Source organism: Archocentrus centrarchus, chromosome 18, assembly GCF_007364275.1.
Source record: "Archocentrus centrarchus isolate MPI-CPG fArcCen1 chromosome 18, fArcCen1, whole genome shotgun sequence".
Classification (NCBI taxonomy): domain Eukaryota; kingdom Metazoa; phylum Chordata; class Actinopteri; order Cichliformes; family Cichlidae; genus Archocentrus; species Archocentrus centrarchus.
Window position 1 is genome coordinate 19,640,606 of NC_044363.1, and position 26,717 is coordinate 19,667,322.

The window sequence follows — 26,717 nt, forward strand, 5'->3', positions numbered from 1 at the left end:
TGTTTTAATTATACTTATTTTGATGCTACAATTTCTCCTATATTTAGTGAAATTTATTTTATGAACCATCTTACTTCTTCCACCTTCTCGTTCATTTTCTTTACTGTGCATATGATATGCTGATTCTGATCCACTTCACAGAAAAAAAAATCTCTACAGCTTCAATTGAGCATAACATCAGTTCAATGCAGGCCAAGAATTCAAGCTAAGCTCCACTTCCAGGAGATCAGGTTTAGAGTCAGAGGCAGATGTTTTGTGTGGGATATCTTTGAAAGCGTCAGTTTTCATGGATGTTTCAAACTTCAGTGGGGAAAAAAAAAAAAAAAGCACTGAAAGAACACTAAATATCCAACATTATTGCAAACATGTCTGTCTTTGTGCACAAACCTACCAACACACACTGGCTGTGTGCTGCTCCAAGTTCTGTCTCCCTGGCAGATGTGGATGGACTCTCCCTGAGACAAACAGGGAGAAGAATATTTGATGGCCTACACATAGAAATGTATATCTATAATATTGATTTTTTTTCACTGCAGAATGAACCAATGGTATTGTCTAAGTGTTATTAAAAAGTCAGCAGCTTGCAGTCTGTGCGTGCATTAAAAGCCCCTCATTGTATCGAGTATCCAGACTAAGCAGGGTAGGATATCAGTTTATCAAGAAGAGAGTGACTCAGCTCTTTCTATTTGCTCTGTTAATGCACACACCTATTGACTGCTGAGGAGAAGTCACATGGCTTTCTGTAATCTCATTGTTAGCCATTAGTGTAGTGGGGGCAGCCTGTTTAAAGGCACAATGCAGGAAAGGAAGAGCAATAAGGGGGTGACAAAGAAAGAGGTGCTGGACTCTTAAACTCAACCGGAGAAAACTGGACCAGTTGAGTCTTACCTTGATGTCAAAGCCAGGCAGGCAGGAGTACATGACAAAGTCTCCATAGTTGTAGCTGTCCCCCTCTATGAAACCATGAAGAAGAGGAGGTGGTTTCTCACACACCACCATCTCACAGGAAACCGATGAGACACTTGGAGACCAGCTTCCACCGACCTTTTCACACAGTTTAAAAGCAGAAAAGGGAAGAGCTGCATTATTTATGGCTTTTTGCTAACATCATCCTCTCCTGTGAAGAGGAATTTCTTCATGGGCCATTGCAAAACTATGATGGTCATTTCTTTGGATCAATGTGACAAACAGTCATTTGCACTTCTGTAAATCTTTAAACATTTCACAACATGTTCTCAGGATCCATATACTGGATTTTTGTGGCCAGTAAGGTTTATTTACATACCACATTTCAAGAACAAAAGTCACAAAGTACAGTCACACTACAGAATAAGACACAAGAATTACACACAGCACCTCTTCATCTTAAGTTTCTTTTTAAAGGATCAACAGTGTCCACAGATCTTAGGCCTGACCAAAGCAGGTTTCACAACTTGGGGGCCACAAACTCAAAAGCACAGTCCCCCTTTGTCTTTAACCTGATCTCAGTACAGCCAAAAGCACTGATCACCAGACCTCACAGATCTAGATGTTACATACAGATGTAGAAGCTCACTGATATATGGAGGCATCTGACTGTGGAGGGCGCTGAAAGTGATTGCCAAAATTTTAAACTGAACCCTAAACTTTATGGGGAGCCAGTGTAAGGAAGCTTTTAGGGGACCTGATGAGAAGCCTCACAGCCGCATTCTGGACCATTTGTAAGTGATCCAGGGATGATTTGCTCAGGCCGAGGAATAAACCAAACTGGCATGATGAAATAAAGGCATGTATAACGATTTCCATTTCCCTTTGAGACACGATATATTTCAAGACAGGCAATGATCCGCAGAGGATAACAAGTGTGTACAAGACAACCACCATGCTTTTCAAAGCTGAACACCTGATCAAAGATAACAACCACATTTCTCACAGTGGGGAAAACTGAAGATGAAATGCATCCGAGATTTTCAGATACTCTGGGAACCAAAGGTGTCAGGGCCACAGATCAGAACTTCAGTTTTTTGAGCAGTCAAAGACAGACAATTGGTTCTTTAGAAAATGAATGCAGCCTTGAAGAACAGATAATTTGGCTACATTATGGTTAAATAATTGTTAATGATCTTGAGAACACAGGGCCCAAAGGTGCGAATGACCTTTCTGAGCAGTGAGAATAGTAAAATGCCAAGAGGACGAGGAGTAAGGTCTCATTTTATCAATGATGTTGATGGGAGTGTTCAGACTGATGCTCAGGTAAGGCATGGAGCCGGAGAGAATTATTACTAGGTTTGTTCTAAAATGATGGATCTTATTAACTTAAATTAAAGAAAAATGAATAAGAATACACATGTGGAACAAAAAGAAAATTCTCTAATCAAAAACATTTCTCTTGTTATGAGTTGGACCTGAGTAAAATTAAAAGATGGCATCAGACTGATGAATTTTGCTGCAGCATCATCTATGTGTAAGTTAAAATCACCCACGTTAGGAAGTTTCGAAAGTCAAAGTCAGGAAATAATCGAACTCTTTAAAAAACAAGGAACACAGACCAGGTAGACGGCATATTAAAATGCAGTGAAACAAATGAGTTCTTCCAACTTTAATCTGGAGCTCAAATGAAGAGAAATTTTCTGTGCTCACCCGTCGGCACGTGAAGCCGCTCCTAAAAACTGCAGCAAGGCCCCCACCATGTCCCGAAGAACGAGGATCAATCACAACTTAACAAGTAAGTACCATTCAGATTAAGAAGCTGAGAAACAAATCTCTAACTACCTGACACTCTGCTAGCGCTGACCCCTGCAGGAAGAAGCCGGTAGGACACGAGAGAGTGACGGTCCCCCCGACAGGCGTGAGCTCCTTCCCGGTGATTATAAGATGGGGGATGGAGAAGTTGATGGGTAGCAGACAGGGGGTGGGGCGGCACCGAACGTTGTGTTTGGACCAGGTGCCATCTCTCTGGCAGGACAGAGAAGCTGTCTGCGTGGCTAGTTCGTATCCATCATCACACCTGCAGCGCAAAAGACACACATGATGATACTTAAAGACGTAAAAACACAGAGTGCACTCTTTGTGTCTTGGATTTTATCACATTACTGATTTGTCTTATCAAGTATTTAAGCACTTTTATATTATAATATAATAAATATTTGTGTGGACTATATGAAGAGCAGTTGTGGTGGCTAATGGGAAAATGAACAATAAACAGAGACAAACATGTGGGTGGAAGCACACAGAAGAAGCAGGTTTCTTTGAAAGATGATACACTGTTCTTAAAATATTGGGTAAAAAAGAAGCTGTACACAATATTTACATTAAAGGTTCTGTGAGATGGAAAACTAATTTAAGACAAATCACTTCAGTATTTACAGTATTTACCTGTATGTGATCTGGTTTGGGAAGGTGAAGATGTCTCCCACAGCCTGCGCATGGGCGACCACTGGCGGGTTTCCACAACTCACAGGCTCACATCTTATCCTGGGCTCCCCCCACCTGCCGTCTCTTCCACAGGTGAGGTAGGGATACCCCTTTGGCTGGTAGCCAGGCCGACACCTGTACATAGCAGCTTCTGGGTAGCTGGGGCTGGCGCCCTGCAAGACAGCATTAGGAACTGTAGGTGGGGTGACACTACACCTTCCACGGCTACACACAGGCAACCCGGGGCTCCACACCCCTCCTTTCTCGCACACAGCTTGAGAGGGACCCAGCAGCTTGTAGCTGTCGTCACATTGGAAATGCACTCGGTCTCCGCAGGAGTGATCATGGCCAAGAACCACTCCAAATTTAACTACAGGGAGGGTACAGACGCAGGGCTGGCACTGAGGAACAGGGCCCACCCAGACGCCCTGAGCGGAGCACCGCAGGATGGGATCACCAACGACCTCATAGCCATCGAAACAGACGTACTCCACCACATCATCATAGTTGAAGCTGGAGCCATTCACATAGCCGTGACTAATGTCCTCAGGGGGATCACAGCTAATGATGTCACAGCGGGGTGCCGGTTTGTCCCAAAGTCCATCTGACTGACAGACACGTGTAGAATCTCCATTAAGCGTGTATCCTTCATCACATTCATACTTTATCTTGCTGTTGTAGCCAAACTCTGACCCCAGTATGTGCCCATTCAGTATTGGGGAGGGTTTCTCACAGTGGGCTGGGAGACAGGCGATAGCCTTGTGGCTCCAGGTACCATCACCCTGGCAAACGCTTACAGACTTCCCTCTTAAGATGAAACCAGGCTGGCAGCTCAGTTCGATTTTGTTATTATAGGTGAACTCTGTGCCTTTAAATGTAATATCACTGGGGATTTTAGGAGGACCACAGGACACCGGCTCACACTGCGGCTTCTGCCCACTCCACTTTCCGTCTGCCTGGCAGGTGATAACGTTACTGCCCTTCAGGACAAACCCAGGATTACACTCAAAGCGCAATACCTCAGGATAGACAAAACCCCCTCCCTGTGTTTTGCCATTATCCACAGCCCCTGGATGACCACAGGAAACAGGTTGACAAACTGGAGCATCACTAGTCCACACTCGACTTGACACACACTGTCTCACAGGCTCCCCCTCCAGCTTATATCCTTCATCACAAGAATATGTGACCGTAGTGCCGAGGGAGGTATGAGTCACATTCACCCAGCCGTGATATGGACTAGGTGGTATTTCGCACTCCACTGGTACACATGATGGGGCCGTCCCGTTCCAACCCCCATCCTCCTGGCACACCAACCTGATTTGGCTTGTGAGGTCATAACCATGGTGGCAACGGTACTCAATCAGTGTCCCATGAAGGAAGTTCAAGTCCAGTGTTCCAGTGTCTTTGGAGGCAGATCCTCCTCGTATCCTGACATACTCCCCAAAGTCAATGTGAGGAGGCAGCCCGCAGTCCGAGGGCACGCAGCCAGGAACAGAGCTCGACCAGCCGAACTCCGCGCACGTTAGATGGTCCTGACCTACGAGCTGGAAGCCAGGAAAACAGCTGTAGAAAATAGTGACACCATAACTATGATCCTGGCCTTCTACAAAGCCATTTTCAATTGGCTGAGGTGGTGTGCAGGATATCTGCACACAAGTTGGCGACTCAATGTCCCACTCCCCACTGGCGAGACACCTAACAGTCTCTGGGCCTTGAAGGCGGTAACCACGGTGACAGGAGTAGGTCGCACTGTGACCAAACTGAAGTTTGTATAGACAACCTTTCCACTGGCTATCTGTTTAGGGACTGAGCATTCAATTGGGCGGCAAGAAGGCACTCCACCAATCCAGAGTCCCTTGTCTCCACAGAGAATGGTGGAGTTACCTACTAAGCTATATCCAGTCTTACAACTATACAGTGCTTTGCTAAGGTACATCAGTCCCTGGACATCAACAATACCATCTGAAATCTCTACAGGCTGAGGACATTCAACTGGGATGCATTCTGGGTAAGGACTGCTCCACTGTCCGCTGGCTAGACAGAACACTGAATTTTCTGCTCTTAAAGTGAAGCCATCTATGCATTTGTAGGTCACCACAGAGCTGAAAGGGAATCGGGCAGAAGATCTGGAAGGGCCGCCAAATGATACCTCAGGTGGTGAACCACAAAACACCTGCTTACACACTGGAAAGGTGTCGTTCCACTCTTGTGACGGGGTGCAGCGGAGGAACCGAGCCCCCTCCAGGACGTAGCCATCCTCACAGGATAACTCCACTGTTCCAGATTCAGAGTCCAGGCCCTTTAGGACCAGGTGGTTCTCCTCCAGTGGTGGCTCTGGGCACTGGACTGGTGAGCAGCGTGGAGGCCTCATCTTATCCCACCTTCCAAACTTCAGACAGGTCCAGACAGCATCCCCACCAGCTCGTAGCCCTCATCACAAGCATACACCACTTTACGGCCCACCTGGAACTCGGAGCCTTTGTAGAGTCCATGAACGATGTTAGGAGGAGGGTCACAGGTCAGAAGGACACAGGTGGGAGGGTCTTGGTTGGACCACTGGCGGTTGGCTTGGCAAACTCGCTCTGGTCGACCAACCAGTCTGTAGCCTGCATTACAGGTATATGTCACCTTGCTGTTGTAAGTGAACCGACCTTTGACCTATAGGGGAAGAAAAAAAGGATAGATCATATGCTTTTTTTGTATTTATAAGAGGATTAAATGTGCATTCTATTTTTCATGGCTAACCTGGAAGTATCCATTTTTGAGTGTTGGAGGGTGCAAGCAGAACACAGGTGCACAGGTAGGTAGAATTCCTCCCCATTCTCCATTGGCCTTACAGGTCCTCCTCTTCTCCCCCCGAATCAAGAAGCCTTTAAAGCAGCTGTATGCCACCACAGCTCCAAAACTGTAGTTTGTTCCGCTCACATAGCCCTGATCAATGCTCTCAGGCTTGGAGCACCTCACCGGCACACAGCCGATATCATAGGGCGAGGGCTCCCACTCTCCTCCCATCAGGCATCTCAGTGTGGCTGTAGTGTTGAGCATAAAACCCTCTTCACATTTATAGCTCACTTCGGTGTTGCTGGCGTATTTTGGTTTGTTGATAGAATCTAAAATCGCATGTGGTAGGTCAGGTGGACGTAGGCAGAAGTTTGCGATGCAGCGAGGGGCCTCCATGCCATCAGGGGGGACCCACACACCCTGAGCATTACAAACCATCTTGGAGTTGTTGCCGGCCGTGTATCCATCAGCGCAGTAGTAGTTAGCAGTATCTCCGAAAAGCTTGTGGGTCTCATAGGGTTCAGCGTGGTCGATGGCAGGCGGGGGGCCACAGGAGCGGGGGACGCACTGGGCTGTGCTTTCAGTCCATTGGCCAGTTGGTAGACATTCTCTGGTCTCTGGGCCAATCAGAGTGTATCTACAAAGGAAGGAGGCCAAAAGAGATGATTAAAAGGCAAAAGAGTCACAACGTCACAGAAAACTGAGATGATATCTTATTGTTCTCAAGAAAATGTCACAATTTCTTGGGATCCAGGGATTCTGTTCATGCTGTGGTGGGACTTTTCAACCTTGATGGACTGGCCATTACTTTCTTATCCTCATGTACAGTTGGTGTTACAAAATTGTCATGCAGCATAAATGCCCTGATTCTTTGTCTTAGCTGCGCTTAAAGGCTACATCACAACGCCACTCTCAGTAAAGATTGTACAGATGCATGAACAGGTATTAAGTCTTTAGTTTTAACACATTTTAATTACAAAACAGCAGAATAACTGAGTAGTCATCAACCACATTTACCCTTCTTTGCAGACATAGTGCACCTTGTTTCCCAGCTCATAGTTCTCTCCTACAGTCAGAGCGTTTTCCAGTGTCGGGGGCTCGCTGCACAGGACTCTCACACAGCGGGGGAAAGGCCTGCTCCACTCCCCTGACGCCTCACAAACCAAATCCATGGAGCCCTGTGGTCTTCGCACCGACATGCCACTTAGTTTACACTCTTCTCTACATCATTTGCAGCAGTCACAAAAACTTTGCATACAACCCCAATTCAGAAAAAGTTTGGGTGCTGTGTAAAATATAAGCAAGAGCGTTCCAAAGAGCACGTGGCGCCTGCTCAAAGGGTTGTCAGAAAGTAGATTCATGTATGTGAAAGTAAGTGATTAAGTGTTGAGCCTAGCAGTTAATATTTACAAATAGATTGTTACAGTAGAAAATTGTTGTTCAGTTGTGTAGAATTGTGTTTATTTTATATATGAAGTTTATTTCATTCAATATTGATAAAGATATCTGACAAAAGAAACACAGAGATGAGACAGCTGGGAGACAAATGAATGATGGAAAATTGATGAATGATGCCTCTCGGCTGAAGACACAATAAAAACAGAATGCAATGATTTGCAAATCTCATTAATCCATATTTTATTCACAATAGAGCATAGAAAACGTATCAAATGCCCAAACAGACATTTTACTATTTCATGAAAAATATTAGCTCATTTTAATTTTGATAGAAGCAACGTGTCTCAGAGTTAGGACGGGGCAACAAAGGCTGAAAAAAAATAAGTGGAACTGAAAGAAAGAGCTAGAGGAATATTTGGCAACTAATTAAGTTAATTGTTAACAGGTCATTAACTTCACTGGGTATAAAAAAAGAGCATCTCAGAGAGGCAGAAGTAAAGATGGGCAGAGGTTCACCAATCTGCAAGAAAAGGTGTCTACAAATTGTTGAACAATTTTGGAATAATGCTCCTTAACGTAAAAATATGAAGACTTGGAAAATCTCTTCATCTGTTACAACAGCATGGCTTCATTGTAGAAGAGTCCGGGTTTTGAACTGGTCTGCCTGCAGTCCAGACTTTTCATCAACTGGAAACATCTGGAGCATCGTGAAATGAAAAATACGATAAAGACCCAGGGCTGTTGAGCAGCTAGAATCTCCCTATTGGACAAGAACGGGACAACAGTCCTCTCCCCGGCTCTTCTCAGTTCTCGGATGTTTACAGACTGTTGCTAAAAAAAAAAGTGGGGATGCTACATAGTGGTAAACACGACCCTGTCCCAACTTTATTGAGACATGTTGCTGCCGTTAAATTAAAAATTACCTCATATTTTTAATAAAATGGTACATTTTCTCAGTTTAAACATCTGATACGTTTTCTATCTTCTACTGTGAATAAAAGATGGGTTCATGAGCTTTGCAAATCATTGCATTCTGCTTTACTCACATTTCACACAGCATCCAAACTTTTTTGGAATTGGGGCTGTACAATAAAAAATTTACCTTACTCGGTGAAAAGTTAATGCAGCTAATGGTAATTTATCCATACCTGTATCCCTCAGTGCAGGTATATGTCACAGTGGAGAGGTATGTGTTTGTGTTTAGGGTGTAGTCTGCATTTTCCACTGTTGGTGGCCCCCCGCAGGTCACTGGATGGCAGGTAGGAGGTGTCCCGGTCCACCTCAGACTAGAGAGACACTGGAACTCATAGGGGACCTGAGGCTGGAAGCCCTTCTTACAGCTGAAGAGGAGATGAAACAGAGTGAGACTCACATGTTAACAAAAACAGCGATCTTTCACACGTCACACGACACCCGTGGTATTGCAGAGGAGGAAGATGCTACCTGAAAGTCACCTTGCTTCCATAGGTGAAGTTGCTTCCCATCATGATAGAGTTCTCTGGAACAGTTGGTGCTGGGCAGGAGAGGGCTACAGAGCAACATTAATGAGACAATTAGTAACTACTACTTTTTAAAACCCTACGTTTTTATCCCAGCTGTCAGGAGTTGGACAGACGGTCAGTCCGTTGTAGCACTAGCACAGAGGGGCAGATGAACACACACACTCACATTCACACAATGTAGAGAAATGCAAACTCCACACAGAAAGGCAATGGGTTCAAACCCAGGGCCTTCTTATTGTGAGGCTACAGTGCTAACCACTGTACCACCTTGTCGCTCATACTTTTAAGTGTTATTGATGTTATTGGGATGAAATTTTGGCACAGACTTCCCAAGAATTTATGAGCCTTTTTGTGACCCCCCCTCCCTCCCAAAAACAAACAAACAAACTTAATCAAAAGACAAACGGAGAAGCAGTCAGCTGTGAAACAGGCAATACGCTTTTCCCTGAAGTCCTGAAGTCACTGTTATGTGAAAAACTTGACATAAGTAAAATGAAGAACCTCTGATGTCCAGAGGGACCAAACCTACTGTTTACATATAACTGCACAGTGAAATAATACAAGCAGCAGATAAGTGGAGATGCTGTTTGACTGCAGTAACTGTGGCTGTGACACAACTCCATCATAACAATTCAACTGTTTTTTGTTTTTTTTTCTGCCATCTATTTCACACAAAAGTGGTGTTTCCAGATACGTTTCCCTTTAGCTAATCCTTTCACGTTCAGCATGATATTCAACAGCCAGTATGAGTTGTGTGTGATTTGAGTTGATCATCAGAGTCAGCAGGTGCTGAGTAAGTCAGTTCCTCTTCCTCTGTGATGAAGAATGTGGCTTAGAGCCAAGACGCACGTGCTGTGGTGGTCAGACCTTTCAGCCTGCTGCACATTGGAAAACAAAAAGACAGCTGCGTGTGTAATCAGCTTTTTTCAACACAGCATACTTGTGTCTGTTGTGTCTGTATATGTGTGTGTGCTAGTTGCTTGTGTGTGTATGCATGCACAATATACATGTTTTTCCTGGAGTGTATGGGTCATTTGCATAACAATAGCAGGTCCTGTCTCTGCTCCTTGGATGTGTTTTATTAGCCAGTAGATGCGTGCTTTCATCAGGAGGCTCTTTTGTAATACTGATTAATAAAAAAACGGTCACTGTATTTTTGACATGAATTTAAATACTTCACTGAGTACTATACAGCTTAGCCTGATATCACCATTTGCTATGCTATCCTAGATGATGTAGTCATTTCCTTCTGTAATTAGTGAGAGTTTGCATGTAGACTCTTTTGGTTACATGCCTCTTCCAACTGAACAAGCTGCGGATTAAATCCAGACTCCTGTGATATATGTAGTGAAAACGTGGAATGAATTTAAGCCCCAGACTTTTATTACTGTGAGGTCCGCCTGAACAGCCTTGATCTCTAAGGATCAGTTACAGAGCAAGCTCCAAAAAGCTGCATTAAATATTGATAGTTTCCCCTAATTAAAATGACAAATAACAACCAAATCTGATGCAACTGAAATAAATCACAACATCCATTTTAGTCATAGCAGTAGGTGGCCTCTTTAGTGAATGTATCGTGCTTGCAAACCTTCGACGGTACGTAGAGCTGCACTGCAATAGCTTTACATGATGACTCAGCCTCTCACCTTTGCAGTATGGGACAGCATCATCCCAGGCTCCCGTTTCCAGGCAGCGGAGTCGAGATGAGCCAATCAGCTCATAGCCGTCGTCACAGCTGAACACAACCTCGCTGCCCATCAGGAAGCTGCTGCCGTATCGGTGACCAAACTCAAGAGACCCAGGGTTCTCGCACTTCACAGGCTCTGGACACACACATTGACAGCTGGGTTTATAAAGGAACGGAGGAAAATATTTAAAACAGCTGTGCTGTCATCTGCTTATGTTAAAATGATTTAAAGGCCAGCAAAAACATCGCTAACTACATAATAATTAATAATCCTGGTTGCACTGTCACCTGTGCAGTTTTTGCCATCACCACTGTATGGGTGGATGCAGGTGCAGGTGTAGGAGCCTTCAGTGTTATGACAGCTGGCGTGATCGTCACAGTCAGACCCCAGAGCACACTCATCCACATCTGTACACAGCCACAATTAAAAACACACACAGGATAAAGTCAAACTGATCATCTATCAACTTGCCAATCCCCCCCCAAACAGGATTTTTATTCAGCATGTTCAAACTTTTAGCTGTTTCTGTACCCAGGCATGCTGGTGCGTTTCCTCCCCACTTGCCGCTGTTGGTGCAGTGCATTTTGGCGTCCCCTAGCAGGTAAAAACCAGCATTACACTGATAGACCACAGAGCTGCCAGCATGGAAGTCTGTGCCCTGGAAGAAGCCATTTTCCAGAGGATGAGGAGATCCGCAGGACACACCTGTGCGACACATCAAGCAGTGTTAGAAGATCTGACCGCTACAGCCTCACAGCATATTTTTACAACCTACTACCTGATGAAAAATCACTTCTATCTGAAGGTAGAAAATATTTGTTATTATTATTTAGAATTTTTTGTTCTTAGTAATGATTATATAATGAACAAATCTTGGTTTGATATTTTAAGCATATAATTTCTACCTTCAGACATATTAATTTCATTTATCTTAGTTTCGTGTGTAAGAGGCTCCACAGTGCAGTGGTTTACACACTGGCCCAACGAATGAAAGATCCCCAGTTTCATGTCTGGAGGAGACACAAATCCCTTTGGGCTTTTGTCAGGAAGGGCAGCCGGTGTCAAACATGCGGACCTACCCGCTGTGTCGACTCCTTGTGTATAAGGGAGTAACTGAAAGTAGCTTATGCTATAAGTATGACAACACATAAAACTTCACGTATATAAGAACAAAAGCTTGATCTGTGTCACATTTTCTTTTGTTTCTTTCACAAAAACTAGAGACTTACCCAAAATTATATTTCAGGTCCAAACTCAATACAGCAATAGAGGAAATTGGTTAAAAACATGGAAACATGTGACTCCTTTGCCACTAAAATCAGGGCAGTTCGTGTCAGTGTCTTACGTTCGCAGCTGGGGAGGCGGTGGCTCCACTCCCCTTTATTTTGGCACTGCAGCACAGGCTCTCCCAGCAGGTAGAAACCAGGATCACAAGACAGCTGAACCTGCGCACCTGGGTGTACATCCACAGTGGAGACGTGCAGGTGGGGCACAGTGTTCTCCAGCTTGGGGCAGTCTGGAGAAAATGCAAAAGAAATTAAAGTCTAATGCTTGTTCTCCTACAGCACAGGGTTCGGTTAAAGAAATGTTAGCGAGGTGACGTAATTTTGAAATATGCAAACCTCTCTTACCAGCACAGAAAATGCTGTTGAGGTTTACTTTGACTCGTCCCACCACTCCATTGAGAAAATCAGGCCAGGCGAGGACGTTCCCTCTGTGGGTCACATGAGAGGCTGGGCAGCTGCTGGCCAGGACCTTAATCTACAGTACAGCCAGAGAATTTGGCAGTGGTTGAATCTATACATACTTTAAAAGTAAAGTTACATCAGCTAACACTGAATCATGCAGTGCTAATAAATGACCTGTTTACCTGCTGTGGCGTGAGAACACGATCCCAGATGTTGAGCTGGCTGAGGGAGCCGACGAAGGATTCGACAGGGTTGAAGCCCTCACCCCTCTGATCCTGGTCCTGACCCAACACCAGAACCCCTCCAGCTACAGAAGACAGGGAGCGCTGAGGTTAACCACCAAATAAAACCTTTGCTTTATTTTTAAATCTTAAGAAACAAGCCAACTTTTTTTTAAAACCACTTAATTAAAAAAAAAAAACATCTTTCTTGGCTGAGGATAGCACTACACCTGGGATAATGGTGCCAACTGACAGGCCTGTGCCTCCATCTGACGGCTTCCCGTTGATGTAGATTTTCCATTCTCCATCCCAGCTCCTCCAGGACACACCGATGTGGTACCACTGACCGGTGTTTACTGCAGGGCAGTCAGTGATCCGGTCCTTACCGTTCACATACAGCACCCACCTGTAGGAACATCAGGAAAAAAAAAAAAATCATACAGTAAAAATGATACTGTGAATTTTGGTCCTTCAAATCGTGCTGCGTCACTGACCCGTTGTAGTCTATTAGAAGAAAAGCATTATCACTGCCTTCCACGGCATAGGACACAGGTGTGCCATAATTGGTGGTGTCGGATGACCTCATCCAGAAGGTGCAGGTGATTTCGGTCAGCGCTGGCATCACTCTGTCCATCATCACATAGCCATGGATACTAGACATCTCAAAGTCCAGGTTGAAGGCAGAGGACATCTCTAACAGGACAGACCACAAAATAATTCATGCAAGGAGCAGAAAAGGTAAATCTGTTTAGCTTAAAAATGCAAAAACATAAATGAATACAGCAAACCTAGTCACCACTGATTATTCTGAAAGAGCTTGTTCTAATTCTCTTAACCTCCTGAGACCCTGCGCCCACATATATGAACATTACATTCTGGCTTTGCTGCACCTTATACTTCATGCTGCTCAATAGTTTTTATACTTTGTGAAGTCATGTTGACTTTGTTGTGTTATGCTATAAAATAAACCCATTGTCCCCATCTGAGGACATGTAACAACTGCATATCAAAATACAAGTTCCTGTTTGAAGAGGAAGCTTAGTTTATATACATATCACATCCATCTGATCACAAATATATAGCAGAAATTAAAAATGCCTCATAAACAGGAGCTCGGGTCTCAGGAGGATATAAAAAGCAAGTATTTGGTTTTATTTAGAATTTCAGCAAAATGCTTTTTTTCTAATTTTTGCCTATATCTTTTAAACACTTGCAGTTTTATTATTGTTACAGCTTCACAAAATTCTTCATCCACTTTCTTAGACGAAAGGCTATTCGGGATTAACCAATAATGGAACACATTCACAACCTGTGAGCTCTGACAGAAACACACAGTCAGGTGTAACTGACAGCTGGATACATTTCCCATTAATTATATCTTTCTCTGTCCTCCTCCTCTAGAGTTGCCATGGTGATGTGCCATCTGGCCTATAGTACCTGTCTCACACCTGGTTCCGTTGAACCCAGGGAGGCAGCGACAGGTGTACGACCCCAGACCATCTAAGCAGCTGGCCCCGTTTACGCAGGGGTTAGGATCACACTCATCCACATCCACCTCACAGAGCCGGCCTCGGTAGCCCTCCACACACTGACATCTGAGACACAGGAGGAAGACAGGGACGCACAGCACCTTATTTGTTGTTAAAGCCTTCCTGGTAACACTTTACAAAACAACAACTCAGTACAGAAGGAGTCAGGAATGATGGTTCACGAAGAGACACAGAAACTGCAGACTGATACCAACTACTTAGTATGATGTTTCACTACTTGAAGCAAAACCAATAAAGTAATCAGTAATGAATAAGTAGTAATGACACTCTTAATAACTGAACTTAGTTAATCAGGAACTCCCTCCAAACTGCTACTAAACATCAGATATTTTTAAGGAAAGGTTTAAACAGAAGTGGGGACAGTGGGCAGTTAGATCAATTTACAGATTATTACGAGTATGAATAATACTGGACCTCCCAGATGGTTCCTTGGTAAAGTCTTACAACAGGAGTTGCCAAGGACATCATGTTGTTGCTTTGATTTGCCTGTTTGTTTAATGGCAGGTGAGATGAGACATGAGCCTTGGCCCAACTTAGACAGGGATTTAGAGGCAAGGTTGAGATGGGTTGGACATGCACAGAGGAGGGATAGTGGATATACTGGACTAAGGATGCTGAATATGGAGCTTACAGGCAGGAAGAAAAGTGGACGATCTCAGAGAAGGTCCATGGATGTGTTGAAGGTGGACATGTGGTGTGACAGAGGAGGATGTTTTCAAGAAAATAACTTAAATCCCTCTGGATCCAGGACTCAATTCATGCATGGTATAAAGGGAACAGTAAGTGGGTTTGAAGGTATGCATCCTCGGACTGCTCTTGTTAGAAGTCAGTAACTGCAGTCTCAGGTTGTTCTTCATTCACTCCTCACTTGCTCATTTGTGTCTCTAACACCTGCTGCATGTCTGTTCCATCCTTTGATCAACTTCAAATCACACCAGGAGTGTATAATCTGCACAGGGTGTTTGATTTTCTGTGCTGTTCCTGTGTCCTAACCTACTGTGCAGCTTAAGAGATTTCCGCATAAAACACAATACGGAGCAAAAAGCTGCTACTGAGATGCTTCAGAAATGGACTGTGACATTTCAGGGGTAACTGTAAAGAGCTATTAGTTATTCTGAGCACAGTGCACCTAAAAAAAGTTCATTCATCCATGCATTAAGCACATCAATCACCATGTAGATACAAAACTCATGTCTGTGGCAGCAGATTCCATTAATCCTGTTTTTGTATAAACAGGATTAATGGAATCTGGATCTTTATTACCTGAAACTGTTAAGAGCATCCAGGCATGAGCCTCCGTTCAGGCAGGGAGAGCTGTAACATTCGTCCACGTCCACCTCACAGCGGTCCCCCGAGAATCCGACGGCACAATTACAGGTGTAACCAGCTGTCATGTCTTCACACACGCCTCCGTTCAAACAGGGGTTGGACAGGCACTCGTTGATTTCCAGCTCACAGCGAGATCCTGTTGGAATGCGATCGTGAACAGTTATCTGACGTTACGCGCTGCATGTGACTGTTACCGTTAAGTCAATTCTGTGTGCGACCTGTGAAGCCAGCGGCACAGCTGCAGATGAACTTGTTGACCTCGTCCACACACATGCCTTCGTTCAGACACGGGGAGGAGTGGCACTCATTTACCTCTGCCTCACACAAAGAGCCTGAGATTAAGCACAAACATGAGGTACAGTGTATGTTAATGCTGCACATGGAAATCAACAAACAGTTACTTGCCAGTCAAATCCTGAACTTCCAAGGCCTTAAAATAATCAGTGAAACTGCCTTATAGGTCAGACCGACCTGTTGAGCTTTGTGCTTACTGAGCTACAAATGGAGTTCCTCAGAGGTTCCTTTACCTAAAAATCCAGGCTTGCACTGACACTGGAAGTCTCCCATGCCGTCCTTACACAAGCCTCCATTGTGGCACGGAGCAGAGTTACACTCGTCTATGTCAACCTCACATTTAGCACCTGAGGGAGAAATCGTAGGGCGAATTCAGTTCAAGTGAATTATTCCAAATCAGCTACAAAATCACTGCAAAATCCTTAAAAGCCCCATTCTTAACCACAGGTGGATTTCTGATGGGTGGTTTACCTGTGAACCCGGGCATGCAAGTGCACACATATCCTGCTCCAACCTCCTCACACGTCCCCTTATTCTGACACGGATGCAGGAAGCACTCATGGAAAACCTGCAGGAACAGCAGATGAAACAATGCTTGTCACACACGAGTAAATAGAGCTACTCAAATACTGCTTCACACTTTGTTCAGCGAGTTCTTCAGGAAAAGCCCCTCAAACATGTTCAGATTAGATCATTTTATAAAATCTGGTTATCCCAAACTCTAAGGCTAATTACTGACCTCAAGGTAGCTACATCTATCAAATTTTAGATACCAAAAAGGTGCAAATATGTTCTGAAACACTTTAAGGTACATATTAGTTCTTAAGAGGAAACAGCCTGTCTTCAGCCAAATACAAAAAGAAATTAGGTGAAATATTCATTTTATTCTTGCACATTAAGGTTTTACTTATTTATTTAAACTAAATTAAAAGTAAATTTCATTCTGTATCTGACTTGTACGTCAGTGGCATGATGTCGCAGGGATAGTACTGCTGGGTTACAAGAGGAAGGCTGTGGCTTCAAACTTTCCTGTGATCTTTGTGATTCCAAGTTCCAAGTAGGTGCAGATGTAAGCAAGATAAAGCATTTAAGTGTTTGGAAAAATGAACTATGAATTTCTGTTTCAAATCTATGAGGTTCTGACTGGACTTTGAATGGAAGTAGTTAATGTGAATTTCTGTTTGTAGAAGGCATCAGGTTTGCAACACACACCACTTGACTTGACTCCGTTCAAATGCAAACTGGTAGCAGACCGACTGTCTTGTTGCCATTTTATCCCCATCTTGATGCACAAAAGTTGTTTTGAAGACAGCAGCTGACTGCGAGTGGTTGCAGACTTCAGAGCAAAAATTTCAAAGGCAACAAGATTGCAAGTTGCCTTTAAAACTGCACGTGGTTGCAATAATTTTGTCTGCACCACCGTCTCCAACTACTGTTTTCCCTTGTGTGGCTGTAGGATAACTGGTAGGCTGGATATTTGGGGCTCTTAATAAAAGTAAAGTGCAGTACATTTGGAAAAGATAAAGACTAACCTGACTGCTGGATTGGTAGTCATCAATGACCTCCACCTCTGGAGCAGTAGTGACGCTCTCCTCCTTTGGAAGAAAGCTGGAGCCAAAGCCTGACCATGACACCCAGAGAAAATACAGACAATGTAACCAAAGACAAGTTGGAAAAACCCAGCGAGGATCTTTCCCTTTGCTACCAGACTGGCAGACGTTTAAGATCCAGCTGAACAAAAAGTATTCTTATTCAACTCTGGCAGCGTGTCCAAGCCTCTGTTCATTCCCACACTTCAGACACACACTGTTTTTCATTTCCATTCTGCCGCTGAGCAATAAAAGCCAAATTATTTCCATTTCCCCTGATCTTGTGCAGTAATCGTGTTTCCAATTGGACTGAGCTGCCACGCCACAAATCAGACGCTTCACAACTGCATCGGTGGCAGCACGGTTTTACACAGACGCAAAGCAGTTCCTTATATTTCACTCTGTGCTGACTTCACTTGGCATGTTCTCCAGATGTCTAACATAAATAAATTCACATGCCAACTCAGAAAAGCAGAAATGACACTGAAATATAAATCTGATGTGTGAACAGAAGCAGCATATGGCTGCCAACGTCAGAGCTGCTTCAAACCGGATCTAGGAGTGGGACAAACTGGGCAGTAAATTGAATTAACACATTAACAATAAACCTCGTACCTCTGACAAGTTTGTGTCCGGACTTGATTTATGCAGAAGTCACATTTACATTCAAGAGTTATGAACTGGTCGGTTTTAAAAGTCTGCTGTAAAGTAAGGCTTACTTTTAATCTTTAACTTAACAAATTACTGATGGCACAGTGGAGTAACACACGCAGTTCTGCCACCAAGCACTAATTTCCTTGGGAATATTAGGCTCGATGGGAATATCAAAACAGAAAGAGGACAGTGATTTTTTGTTTTTCCTGGGTACTCGTAGCTGTTCCCAGGTAGCTGAAATAACGGACAGAGTAACTGGTTGTTATTGAGTGAGACTGTCATGGCTGCAGGATTTTGTGCCGTCCCTGAGGTTTGAATCCATCCATCCATCCATCTACTTCCGCTTATCCTGTTCAGGGTCACGGAGGTGCTGGAGCCTATCCCAGCTGACATAGGGTGAGAGGCAGGAAAGACAGACAACATCCACACTCAGATTCATGCTCTCAGTCACACCTATGGGCAATTTAGAGTAGCCAATTAACCTAACCCCAGCAAGTGCATGTCTTTGGACTGTGGGAGGAAACCCACGCAGACACAGGGAGAACATGCAAACTCCACACAGAGAGAGAGAGACCTGAGCCAAGGTGGAATACCTTCCAGATGGTATTCTAACTGTGAGGCAGCAGTGCTAACCACCGCACCACCGTGCTGCCCTTGAGGTTCAACATATTTTCTCTTGATTCCTGTGTTCTGTAGGTTGAGTTTTGATTCCTGTTTTGATGTCATTTCATCCCAGTAATGCTGAAACTCTTTTTTATTTACTCTTTTATTGAGTTACTGTTTTGTAGAGTTTGCCTTTTGTTCAGTGTGGCCTGTCTTTCTGCGGAGTAGTTATCTTTTGGGTTAGTTCCTGTTGGCTTTCTCTGGTATTTTTGCATTGAGCCCCCCCCTTCTATCACCCGTGTCTCACTCCCCTTCTGTTTCCAATCAGCGCTCAGCATATAAACAGCCCCGTCATTTGTTTGTTGACGTGTCGTCCAGTTATAGCTGCATTTTCTTAGTCCTGAATTTCCTGTGCTTCCTGGTTACTTGTTCCTTCTGTTTTTGGACCACTTGGATTATAATACTTCTTTTGGACTTTGTGTTTTTGTAATCCGTTATCAGATCTTCCTTTGCATTATATTTCAGGCGTATCGTATATATATATATAAATCCTGGGTCTCTAATTTCTACACTCCACACAGCTAATTGTGACAGAGGCAAATAATGCGAGGAGGGAACATTTTAGAAAATGAAAGTCAGAAAAGGCTGAACCCTGAATGAGCAGCTGAGATGGTTCAAAAACAACATTCAGCTGGCATCATTTCTGCTAGATCAGCAAGAAAGAAAAGCGTCCTGCTTATTAGCCTAATACAAGTGAGTGCTTTAAAACAGGAAGAGCAAAAGCAAAATGGTGGAGGGAGTTATCTACTGACACTTAAACAAAGAAGACATTTTCATTTTGAGTTTCAAATGAACTAATCAACTGTTTAATAAGGCTTTAACAGTTTTATACTAATACACAAATTCCTAAAACACAGAGCAATAACAGCTCTGTGAGGAGATAAACATTTAAGCACATGCAATCTAAACATAAACTGTAACTTAAACAAATCCACTCCTCGTGAACGCTGACATTTGTTGGGTATCAGTTTTATGCTTTCATTGTGACTGCGTGTTAAGGTGGACTTTGTTGGAGGACTAAGAAGTTCCCAAAGAAGGCAAGAAATCCTCTGCTGAGCAGGAGGATTTGAATATTTAAAAGGAAACATATTTTTTTCCAACAACAAAGTTCTTATCAGGGCCTGAAATAAAACATTACAAAAACAGGACTGCAGTGCATATATGTGAGTGTTTGTTACTTTAAGAACATTTCACCAGGACAAGGTCCCTGGATGTGGTCACTTACTGGAACAGTGTTGTATGGTGGTTGCCCCTGTGACTGTGGTGGTCCCATAGAAGGGACAGGAGAGGCAGTATGAGCGGCCATGTTCAGGCTGGTAGTAGTCTCTGGGACAAGGGTAACAGGGAACCAGACCGGTGCGGGAGAAATGACCTGCTGAACAGGGGACTGTACAAGAGAGTCCAAAGAAGAAGAGAGGAGCACAGGGAAAAAGAGAAGAAGAGGATTAGAGGAGCAGGTGAAGTGGCAGGATCACCCAAAAACATTTGAAAAAAGTGGCATTTGCTGGTTGGAAAACACCTAACAGCTCCAAGCCTGAAAGGTTGTAGGTTATTTATGTATTTTAACTGGAAAACTGGGAGCAAAAGTTTCTAGATTATTCCATCCAGTTTTAAAGGGCAACTATCTAACATTTCCAAGTACGAATTAGCTTTTTTGATATAATGGTACATTAGCGTCAAATGCTAACAAATACATTTTGATTAGAAGCTGGGAAAATACTGGTTTTCTTCTCGGTACTGACCGGTTCTTGCCAAACTAGTAATAAATTAAGGTCGTGTACTTTGTGCCTGTCAAACTATATCACCTCCACATTCTGTCTCGTCCACAGCTCCCCTGGTGACAGTGGAAGTCTCATCGGGACAGACCTCACACTTTCTGGCACCAAAAGCAGACTGGAAGTGACCCAGTGGGCATGACTCACAGATCTCCAACCCATTCAGGGAGTGACTGCCGGGCTTACACTGCCCTGAAAATACATACATACCACATCATTAGCCAAAACCCCCCCAAAAACCCACGGATCAAAAATAACACATCTGAGGACAAAGACAGAGGTCTCTCTGCTCGTGTGCATGCATTGTACCTTTGCACTCATTGATGCTGCGGGAGTGCAGGTAGGCCGTGGAGGTTCCTTCAGGACAGGACTTACACTCCAGCTGACCCTCCTGGTCCTGGTAGGAGCCCAGCCAGCAACTCTCGCACTCATTATACTCCAGAGAAAAGTAGGTTCCCACGGGACATTGGACTGCAAGAGCATTCACAGTTAGTGACTGGGAAAAATAAATGCTTTATAGCATTACTGGACTGTGCATTCATACTGTTATAAATGGCACTGAACCCCTAGTTTAGGTGTGTGTCCCTTCCAATCCTCACCACACATCCTGCCCTTGAGGACTGAGCCTGGCCTGCAGTAGAGAGATGCCCTCTTGCTCTCCAGTGATTTGGGATCTGCTACAATCATCTCTGAGGACAGGTGGAAACTTGACAGCGGCTGCTTGGCCAGCGTTCGCTTCAGTCGATTGGTCAGTTGCTCCAGCATCCGCAGAAGCCTCTTCTGATTAGCTACTTCTATCGAGTCGTTCCTCAACAGGGGCAGAGGGATGCTTGCTGGGAGAATGGCCAAAGTTTAAATGACTGAAACACAGCAAGGAAATGCTGCACTAGAAAAATTACAGACATGCTAAGTCTGATTTGAGCTACAATACGTGGTTGTTCTGTAATGAATAAACACACGATTCTCACTGTGTTTTGGCTTGTGCCAACATCAACGTGCAGCCTCTGTACTCCTATTTAAAATGTAAGCACACAGAAACTATTATATTAATCTACCTGTGATGTTGAAATAGATCTGGATCTTGTGGTCTTTAGTCGGGCCTTTGATCTTTCTGTGTCTCTTTGTGCGGTGGTGAGGTTGCATGCTGCTGTCTGGCGTCTGGCTGGGGAGCTGCCGGGTGCCCGTGGCAAAGCCCGACTCGAAGTAGGCGTAGTCCTGGGAGCCCTGAGGACTCCAGCTGTCCCCCCAACCCCCCGGTACTAAAGGATGTTAGACAAAAATAGGGAATATGCTGATAAAAAAGGCTTAATTTAAAACACTGATGTAATATTTGGGGATTTGTGCATGCTAATCCTACCGATCGAAAACCCATTCTCATAGTCGTAATTGTACTCCAGACAGTGACCCTGTGACATCACCTCCAGCTTGCAGGTGACATCGCCATGGCCACAAATTTTAGGAAGCTATGAAAAAGGAGAAGAAAACCCCAACGTGTATTCAAGAGTCCAGACACAAATATTCAGTGTATTTACATATACGTTAGTCCTCACCATGCCTCCCAACTTGGTGTTGAACTCCCCAGCAAATGACTTGACGAGGTCCACATCATCACAGCGAGATGCTTTAAAGAGCATTTCAAAGGGCTTAAACCCATTGTTGGCTATACGGTTCACTGGAGAAGACAAGAAGGATGCTTCAGTCAGTACCTACTGTAGCCAAAAAAAAGATTATTTCCATTTGGAGAAAACCTCTGCAGAACATTAGCAGTATTAAAAAGGAGGAGCAGAGGTGGACGGGCACCCTGTGTCCCTGTGTGACACATGCCAATTAATTGTGTAAAACGGTGTCAGCCACACAAGATTCTCCATCATTTGGACTCACATGGTTATATGACATTGAAGTACTGAAACAGATCCTGGATTACAAAGTAAACAGTGAGGTATCATTTTTAAATTCTGCCATACTCACATGAGCAGTCTGGTCTGTCCGCAGAGTAGGCCGGCTCCCACACGCCGTTATAAGCACAGAAGTAGCTGTGCACAGCATCCTGAGTGAGGCTATAGCCCTCTTTACAGTGGAGAGTACAGTTAACTCCTTCCTCTTCTTCAGAACAGATGAACTCTCCGTTCACTGGGACGTATGGCTGGTCACACGTCGTGCCTGAGCAAATACAGATACAGCACTTCCATGGTTTTCTCAATATTTGATTATTAAACATATATTACTCCACAATAAAACTGTAGAATTCAACAACTGCAAATGCACATATGAATACCATCGACTGGTTAAATGTGCTGCCATCTAGCTCCTGGTTGTTTCATGTCATTTACTGTGTATTTACTTACTTGTGAATATAGTAATGACTGAATAAGAATTACAGTAAAAGTTATATGACAGAAAAAAAAACAGACCTAGAAACAGAAAAATAAAACACACCCCTTTATAGAATTAATCTATAAAATGAGTAAAATAACACGGGACTGCATGTAAAGTTATGATTACTATACCTTGGACGGTTACTGTGAGGTTGCATGTGCGGCTGTTTCCTGCTGCATCAGTAGCGGTGTACTGGACCAGAGTCTCTCCTACTGGGAACAGCGAGCCTGGCCTGTGGCTACTGGTCACTGTGAGGCGACCACCTGAAAGAGAGACAGAGAGACCAGCATCACATCTCATTCCTGCCGGCCCTTCCTGCTACTCTTATTGTAAAATAACATAATTATATGGACTCTACAAAGGAACAGCATTAGGTGGTTTGAAGCCAAGGTTATCAATGCGTGGCCAATGAGCAAATGTAAAAATTTGTGCAGCCCAAGAGTGCAAGAAGGTTTTTCCCAAGTTTAAAAATTCTTATCTTGAATCCAAAGTTACTCCGGTTCTCCTGCAGGGGGCAGTCTTGGCCTTAGTTTTTGTTCCAGGACTAAATGAGTCACTCTTTATAAACCATAGCTGTTATGTTCAACATAGATATGTTGACATAGGAATAATGTGTCTGGGCATCACGTGGCAGCAGAAAAATATAAAATCCAGGTCTGGGAATTGAAAAGGAAAATTTCAGTCTGGTTGGCTTAAAAAAAAAAAACAAAAAAACAAACCTCAACGTGATGGCTGGAGCATTGGGAGAAGCTGCTGTGATGAGCGGAGTGTATGAGTGTGTTGGTGTTTAGGTTGACACACAGATTGTGGAAAAAGAACAATGAAACATCTGCACGAAGTGTGAGTGACACAGGCGGGACTAGGGAGGAGGGAAAAGTGAGTGATCGACTTTCAGTTGAACTACGATCCATCTTCTTTATTAACAGTAGCAGCGTCGTTCCAACAGGGCTGACACATGTCTGGCCTGCTGGAGTCTCCCCTTATATTTAGCCTAAGTGTGTGTGTGTGTGTGTGTGTGTGTGTGTCTGTATACAGTACGTGCGTGTCTCCAGAGTCATGACTATATATAGAGCTGGCATCAGGGTGTGGGCCTGGAAAAACAAAACACTGACGTCGAAGCAGCCCTGGGCTGACGTCGTGTGGACCTGAAGCAGCCACAGTAGCCTGTTATTAGAGTGAGATGTGTGTGTGTGAGATGTATGTGTGTTTTATGGGGGTGCACCTCTGCAGACAGGTGGGGAATGATCACTTTGGGGTTTCGGTGAGCAAGGTGTTCATTTTGGGGCCTGTGTTTGTGTCCATGCCTGTCTGACTTTGCAAACACAGACAAACACACACACATGTGAGCACCGTTAGTGTTATTTATGTGCAGAGTCAGTGCATTACATGAGCCTGGCTGTGGGCTGGAACCCGGAGAAGTCTGGTTTGTTGTCTGTCACCACCCCGGCTGTTTGGGTACAGTCAGAGCGCCAGGAGAAATTCAACCAACTCCGTGATATTTAGTCTATCTGGCAAAGCGACCTTCGTACACTCATTTATAGCAGGTCAGATTTGGTTGTGTATTGAGTCCTGGAGTCGCCCATTACAGCTTTATGGCCTGTCAAAATGCCCTTGAAGAACATTTCAATGTTGAATTTATTGCTATGCGGTCCAGTTTTACAGTAGTTTTTTAGACACACAGCTGCAAAAAAAAAAAGTCTTTTCATTTCTTCAAGTGAGTCAATCACAAATTCATGACGTACACGACATGTTCATGGTCAAAACCTGCATTTAACTAATTCTGTCCTCTGTAATCATCGCAGTGCACATTTAAGTTGTCTGATCCTTCATTAAACATAATTTTAAAAACCCATAAAGATAGGCCAAAGTGCAGCCTGGACCTACACTATATTGCCAAAAGTATTTGCCCGCCTGCCTTCGCATGCACGTGAGCTTGGTTAACATCCCGTTCTTTTTTATTATTATGATGTTTTTGGCCTTTTACGGCTTTAGTTTGATAGTATGCAGTGGAGAGTGACAGAAAAGTTGGAGGACAGAGACGGGGGAAGACATGCAGTACATGGCGACAGGTCGAGATGCAAACCTGCACCGCCCCCACCCTTTGCAGCCATTACAGCTTCAACTCTTCTGGGAAGGCTTTCCACAATCTTTAGGAGTGTTTATGGGAATTTTTGACCATTCTTCCAGAAGCATACTTGTGAGGTCAGACGCTGACGTTGGATGAGAAGGCCTGGCTCACAGTCTCCGCTCTAATTCATCCCAAAGGTGTTCTATGGGGTTGAGGTCAGGACTCTGTGCAGACCAGTCAAGTTCTTCCACTCCAAACTCACACATCTATGTCTTTATGGACCTTGCACAACCCCACACCATAATTCCCCCTACATCAAACTTTACACTTGGCACAGTGCAGTCAGACAAGTACCGTTCTTTTGACAACCACCGACACAAACGGAGAAGTGTGATTCGTCACTCCAGAGAGCACGTCTGCACTGCTCTAGAGTCCGGTGGCGGTGTGCTTTACACCACTGCATCCAATGCTTTGCATTGCACTTGGTGATGTAAGGCTTGGATGCAGCTGCTTGGCCATGGAAACCCATTCCATGAAGCTCCTGAGGGTGACCCATTCTTTCACAAATGTTTGTAGAAGCAGTCTGCATGCACAGGTGCTTGATTTTACAGACCTGTGGCCGTGTAAGTGATTGGAACACCTGAATTTGATGATTTGGATGGGCGAGTGAATACTTTTGGCAATATAGTGTACATGTGAAATTAAGTGCAAGTTAGGAAATTTTAGTTACCTTCATGTTCCTACTAAGTATTATGCATTGCTACAAACTATTACATGCCTTCCCTCTCCCTGTAGGTTTGAACTGTGGCTCCTGGTTTTTGTGTTGCACAAATGGGGACAAAAAATGGGTTCCTGCCATCTCCCCCTCCTTCTTGTGTTTGAATGGTTTGTGCTTCTGTTTTGTTCTTTCTTTTGGTTTTGATGAGTCTTGTAAATCTACTTTCATGGCTTTATTTCTTTAAGGTTAAATTCTGATGTTGGGTCAGATTAGAGGGAGGACATCGGGTTCTGGGGCTCTTTTTTTTTTTTTTTGCTCAAGTTTAAACTCATTTTTGTTTATAAAACACTTCTGTTAACTAATGTAATAGAGTATCTTTGCCTAACTACATGCTTACATGCACAGCTGCCCCCCCAAAGGCCCATTCTGAGCCAAGAAAAACCCCAAATATCCCAGCGTAATATTTACATTTCATTTACTTCTCTGTCTCTACTTCTGGCGCTTGTCTGATGCTCACGGTGATATTTATGCAGAAATACAGAACATTTTTCTTGCAACTGTATCCCGTAATGTTTTTTAAGGGTCGCATTTACATCGTCTCAGAAAGGATTCGGTTAAGCGGAACTCCAGAGAACACGAGTGTGGTTAGTCTCAGGTCACCACAGAACCACAAACATGATTTAGCTCTGCGATATTATGGAGAACCAAAAGAGATCCTCCCTGCTCTAAATGAAAGATAATCATTTTAGAACTTCAACTTTTGATATTAACTTGATATTTTTTACAACTAGCACTTAAGTACTTAAATTAAATAGATTTTTTTTCCAGAGGGTGATTGGCTGCTTAAGTGTCAGCTTCACCGTGACAGTGATTAATGTCTTAACTACAATCACTCTCAGTAAAAAAAAACCAAAAAAAAAACCATAATGAACTGTCCAAAACATTTCACTCAAGTACTGAGAGTCGAGTTCTGCATTTGCTCACACAGTTATCCAGACTGTGTGAAAATGGGTGGAATGAGCACACA

The 26,717-nt window shown here is 43.8% G+C and overlaps 1 protein-coding gene across 1 annotated transcript in view; it reads right to left on the reverse strand.

The window, feature by feature from the left end:
• Positions 1 to 26,717, reverse strand: part of svep1 (sushi, von Willebrand factor type A, EGF and pentraxin domain containing 1) — a 110,944-nt gene that overhangs the window by 11,118 nt on the left and 73,109 nt on the right. Inside the window, 33 exon segments of the mRNA XM_030753238.1 lie at positions 392 to 455; positions 889 to 1,044; positions 2,752 to 2,986; positions 3,355 to 5,158; positions 5,161 to 5,814; positions 5,817 to 6,054; positions 6,142 to 6,814; positions 7,195 to 7,362; positions 8,724 to 8,915; positions 9,019 to 9,103; positions 10,724 to 10,900; positions 11,053 to 11,172; positions 11,297 to 11,470; positions 12,111 to 12,281; positions 12,397 to 12,526; positions 12,636 to 12,760; positions 12,905 to 13,080; positions 13,169 to 13,367; positions 14,112 to 14,269; positions 15,488 to 15,689; positions 15,772 to 15,885; positions 16,081 to 16,194; positions 16,319 to 16,415; positions 17,380 to 17,468; positions 19,979 to 20,140; positions 20,559 to 20,720; positions 20,838 to 20,999; positions 21,128 to 21,361; positions 21,584 to 21,787; positions 21,886 to 21,991; positions 22,079 to 22,200; positions 22,497 to 22,688; positions 23,036 to 23,167. Of these exon segments, the coding sequence (XP_030609098.1) occupies positions 392 to 455; positions 889 to 1,044; positions 2,752 to 2,986; positions 3,355 to 5,158; positions 5,161 to 5,814; positions 5,817 to 6,054; positions 6,142 to 6,814; positions 7,195 to 7,362; positions 8,724 to 8,915; positions 9,019 to 9,103; positions 10,724 to 10,900; positions 11,053 to 11,172; positions 11,297 to 11,470; positions 12,111 to 12,281; positions 12,397 to 12,526; positions 12,636 to 12,760; positions 12,905 to 13,080; positions 13,169 to 13,367; positions 14,112 to 14,269; positions 15,488 to 15,689; positions 15,772 to 15,885; positions 16,081 to 16,194; positions 16,319 to 16,415; positions 17,380 to 17,468; positions 19,979 to 20,140; positions 20,559 to 20,720; positions 20,838 to 20,999; positions 21,128 to 21,361; positions 21,584 to 21,787; positions 21,886 to 21,991; positions 22,079 to 22,200; positions 22,497 to 22,688; positions 23,036 to 23,167 (7,791 nt within the window).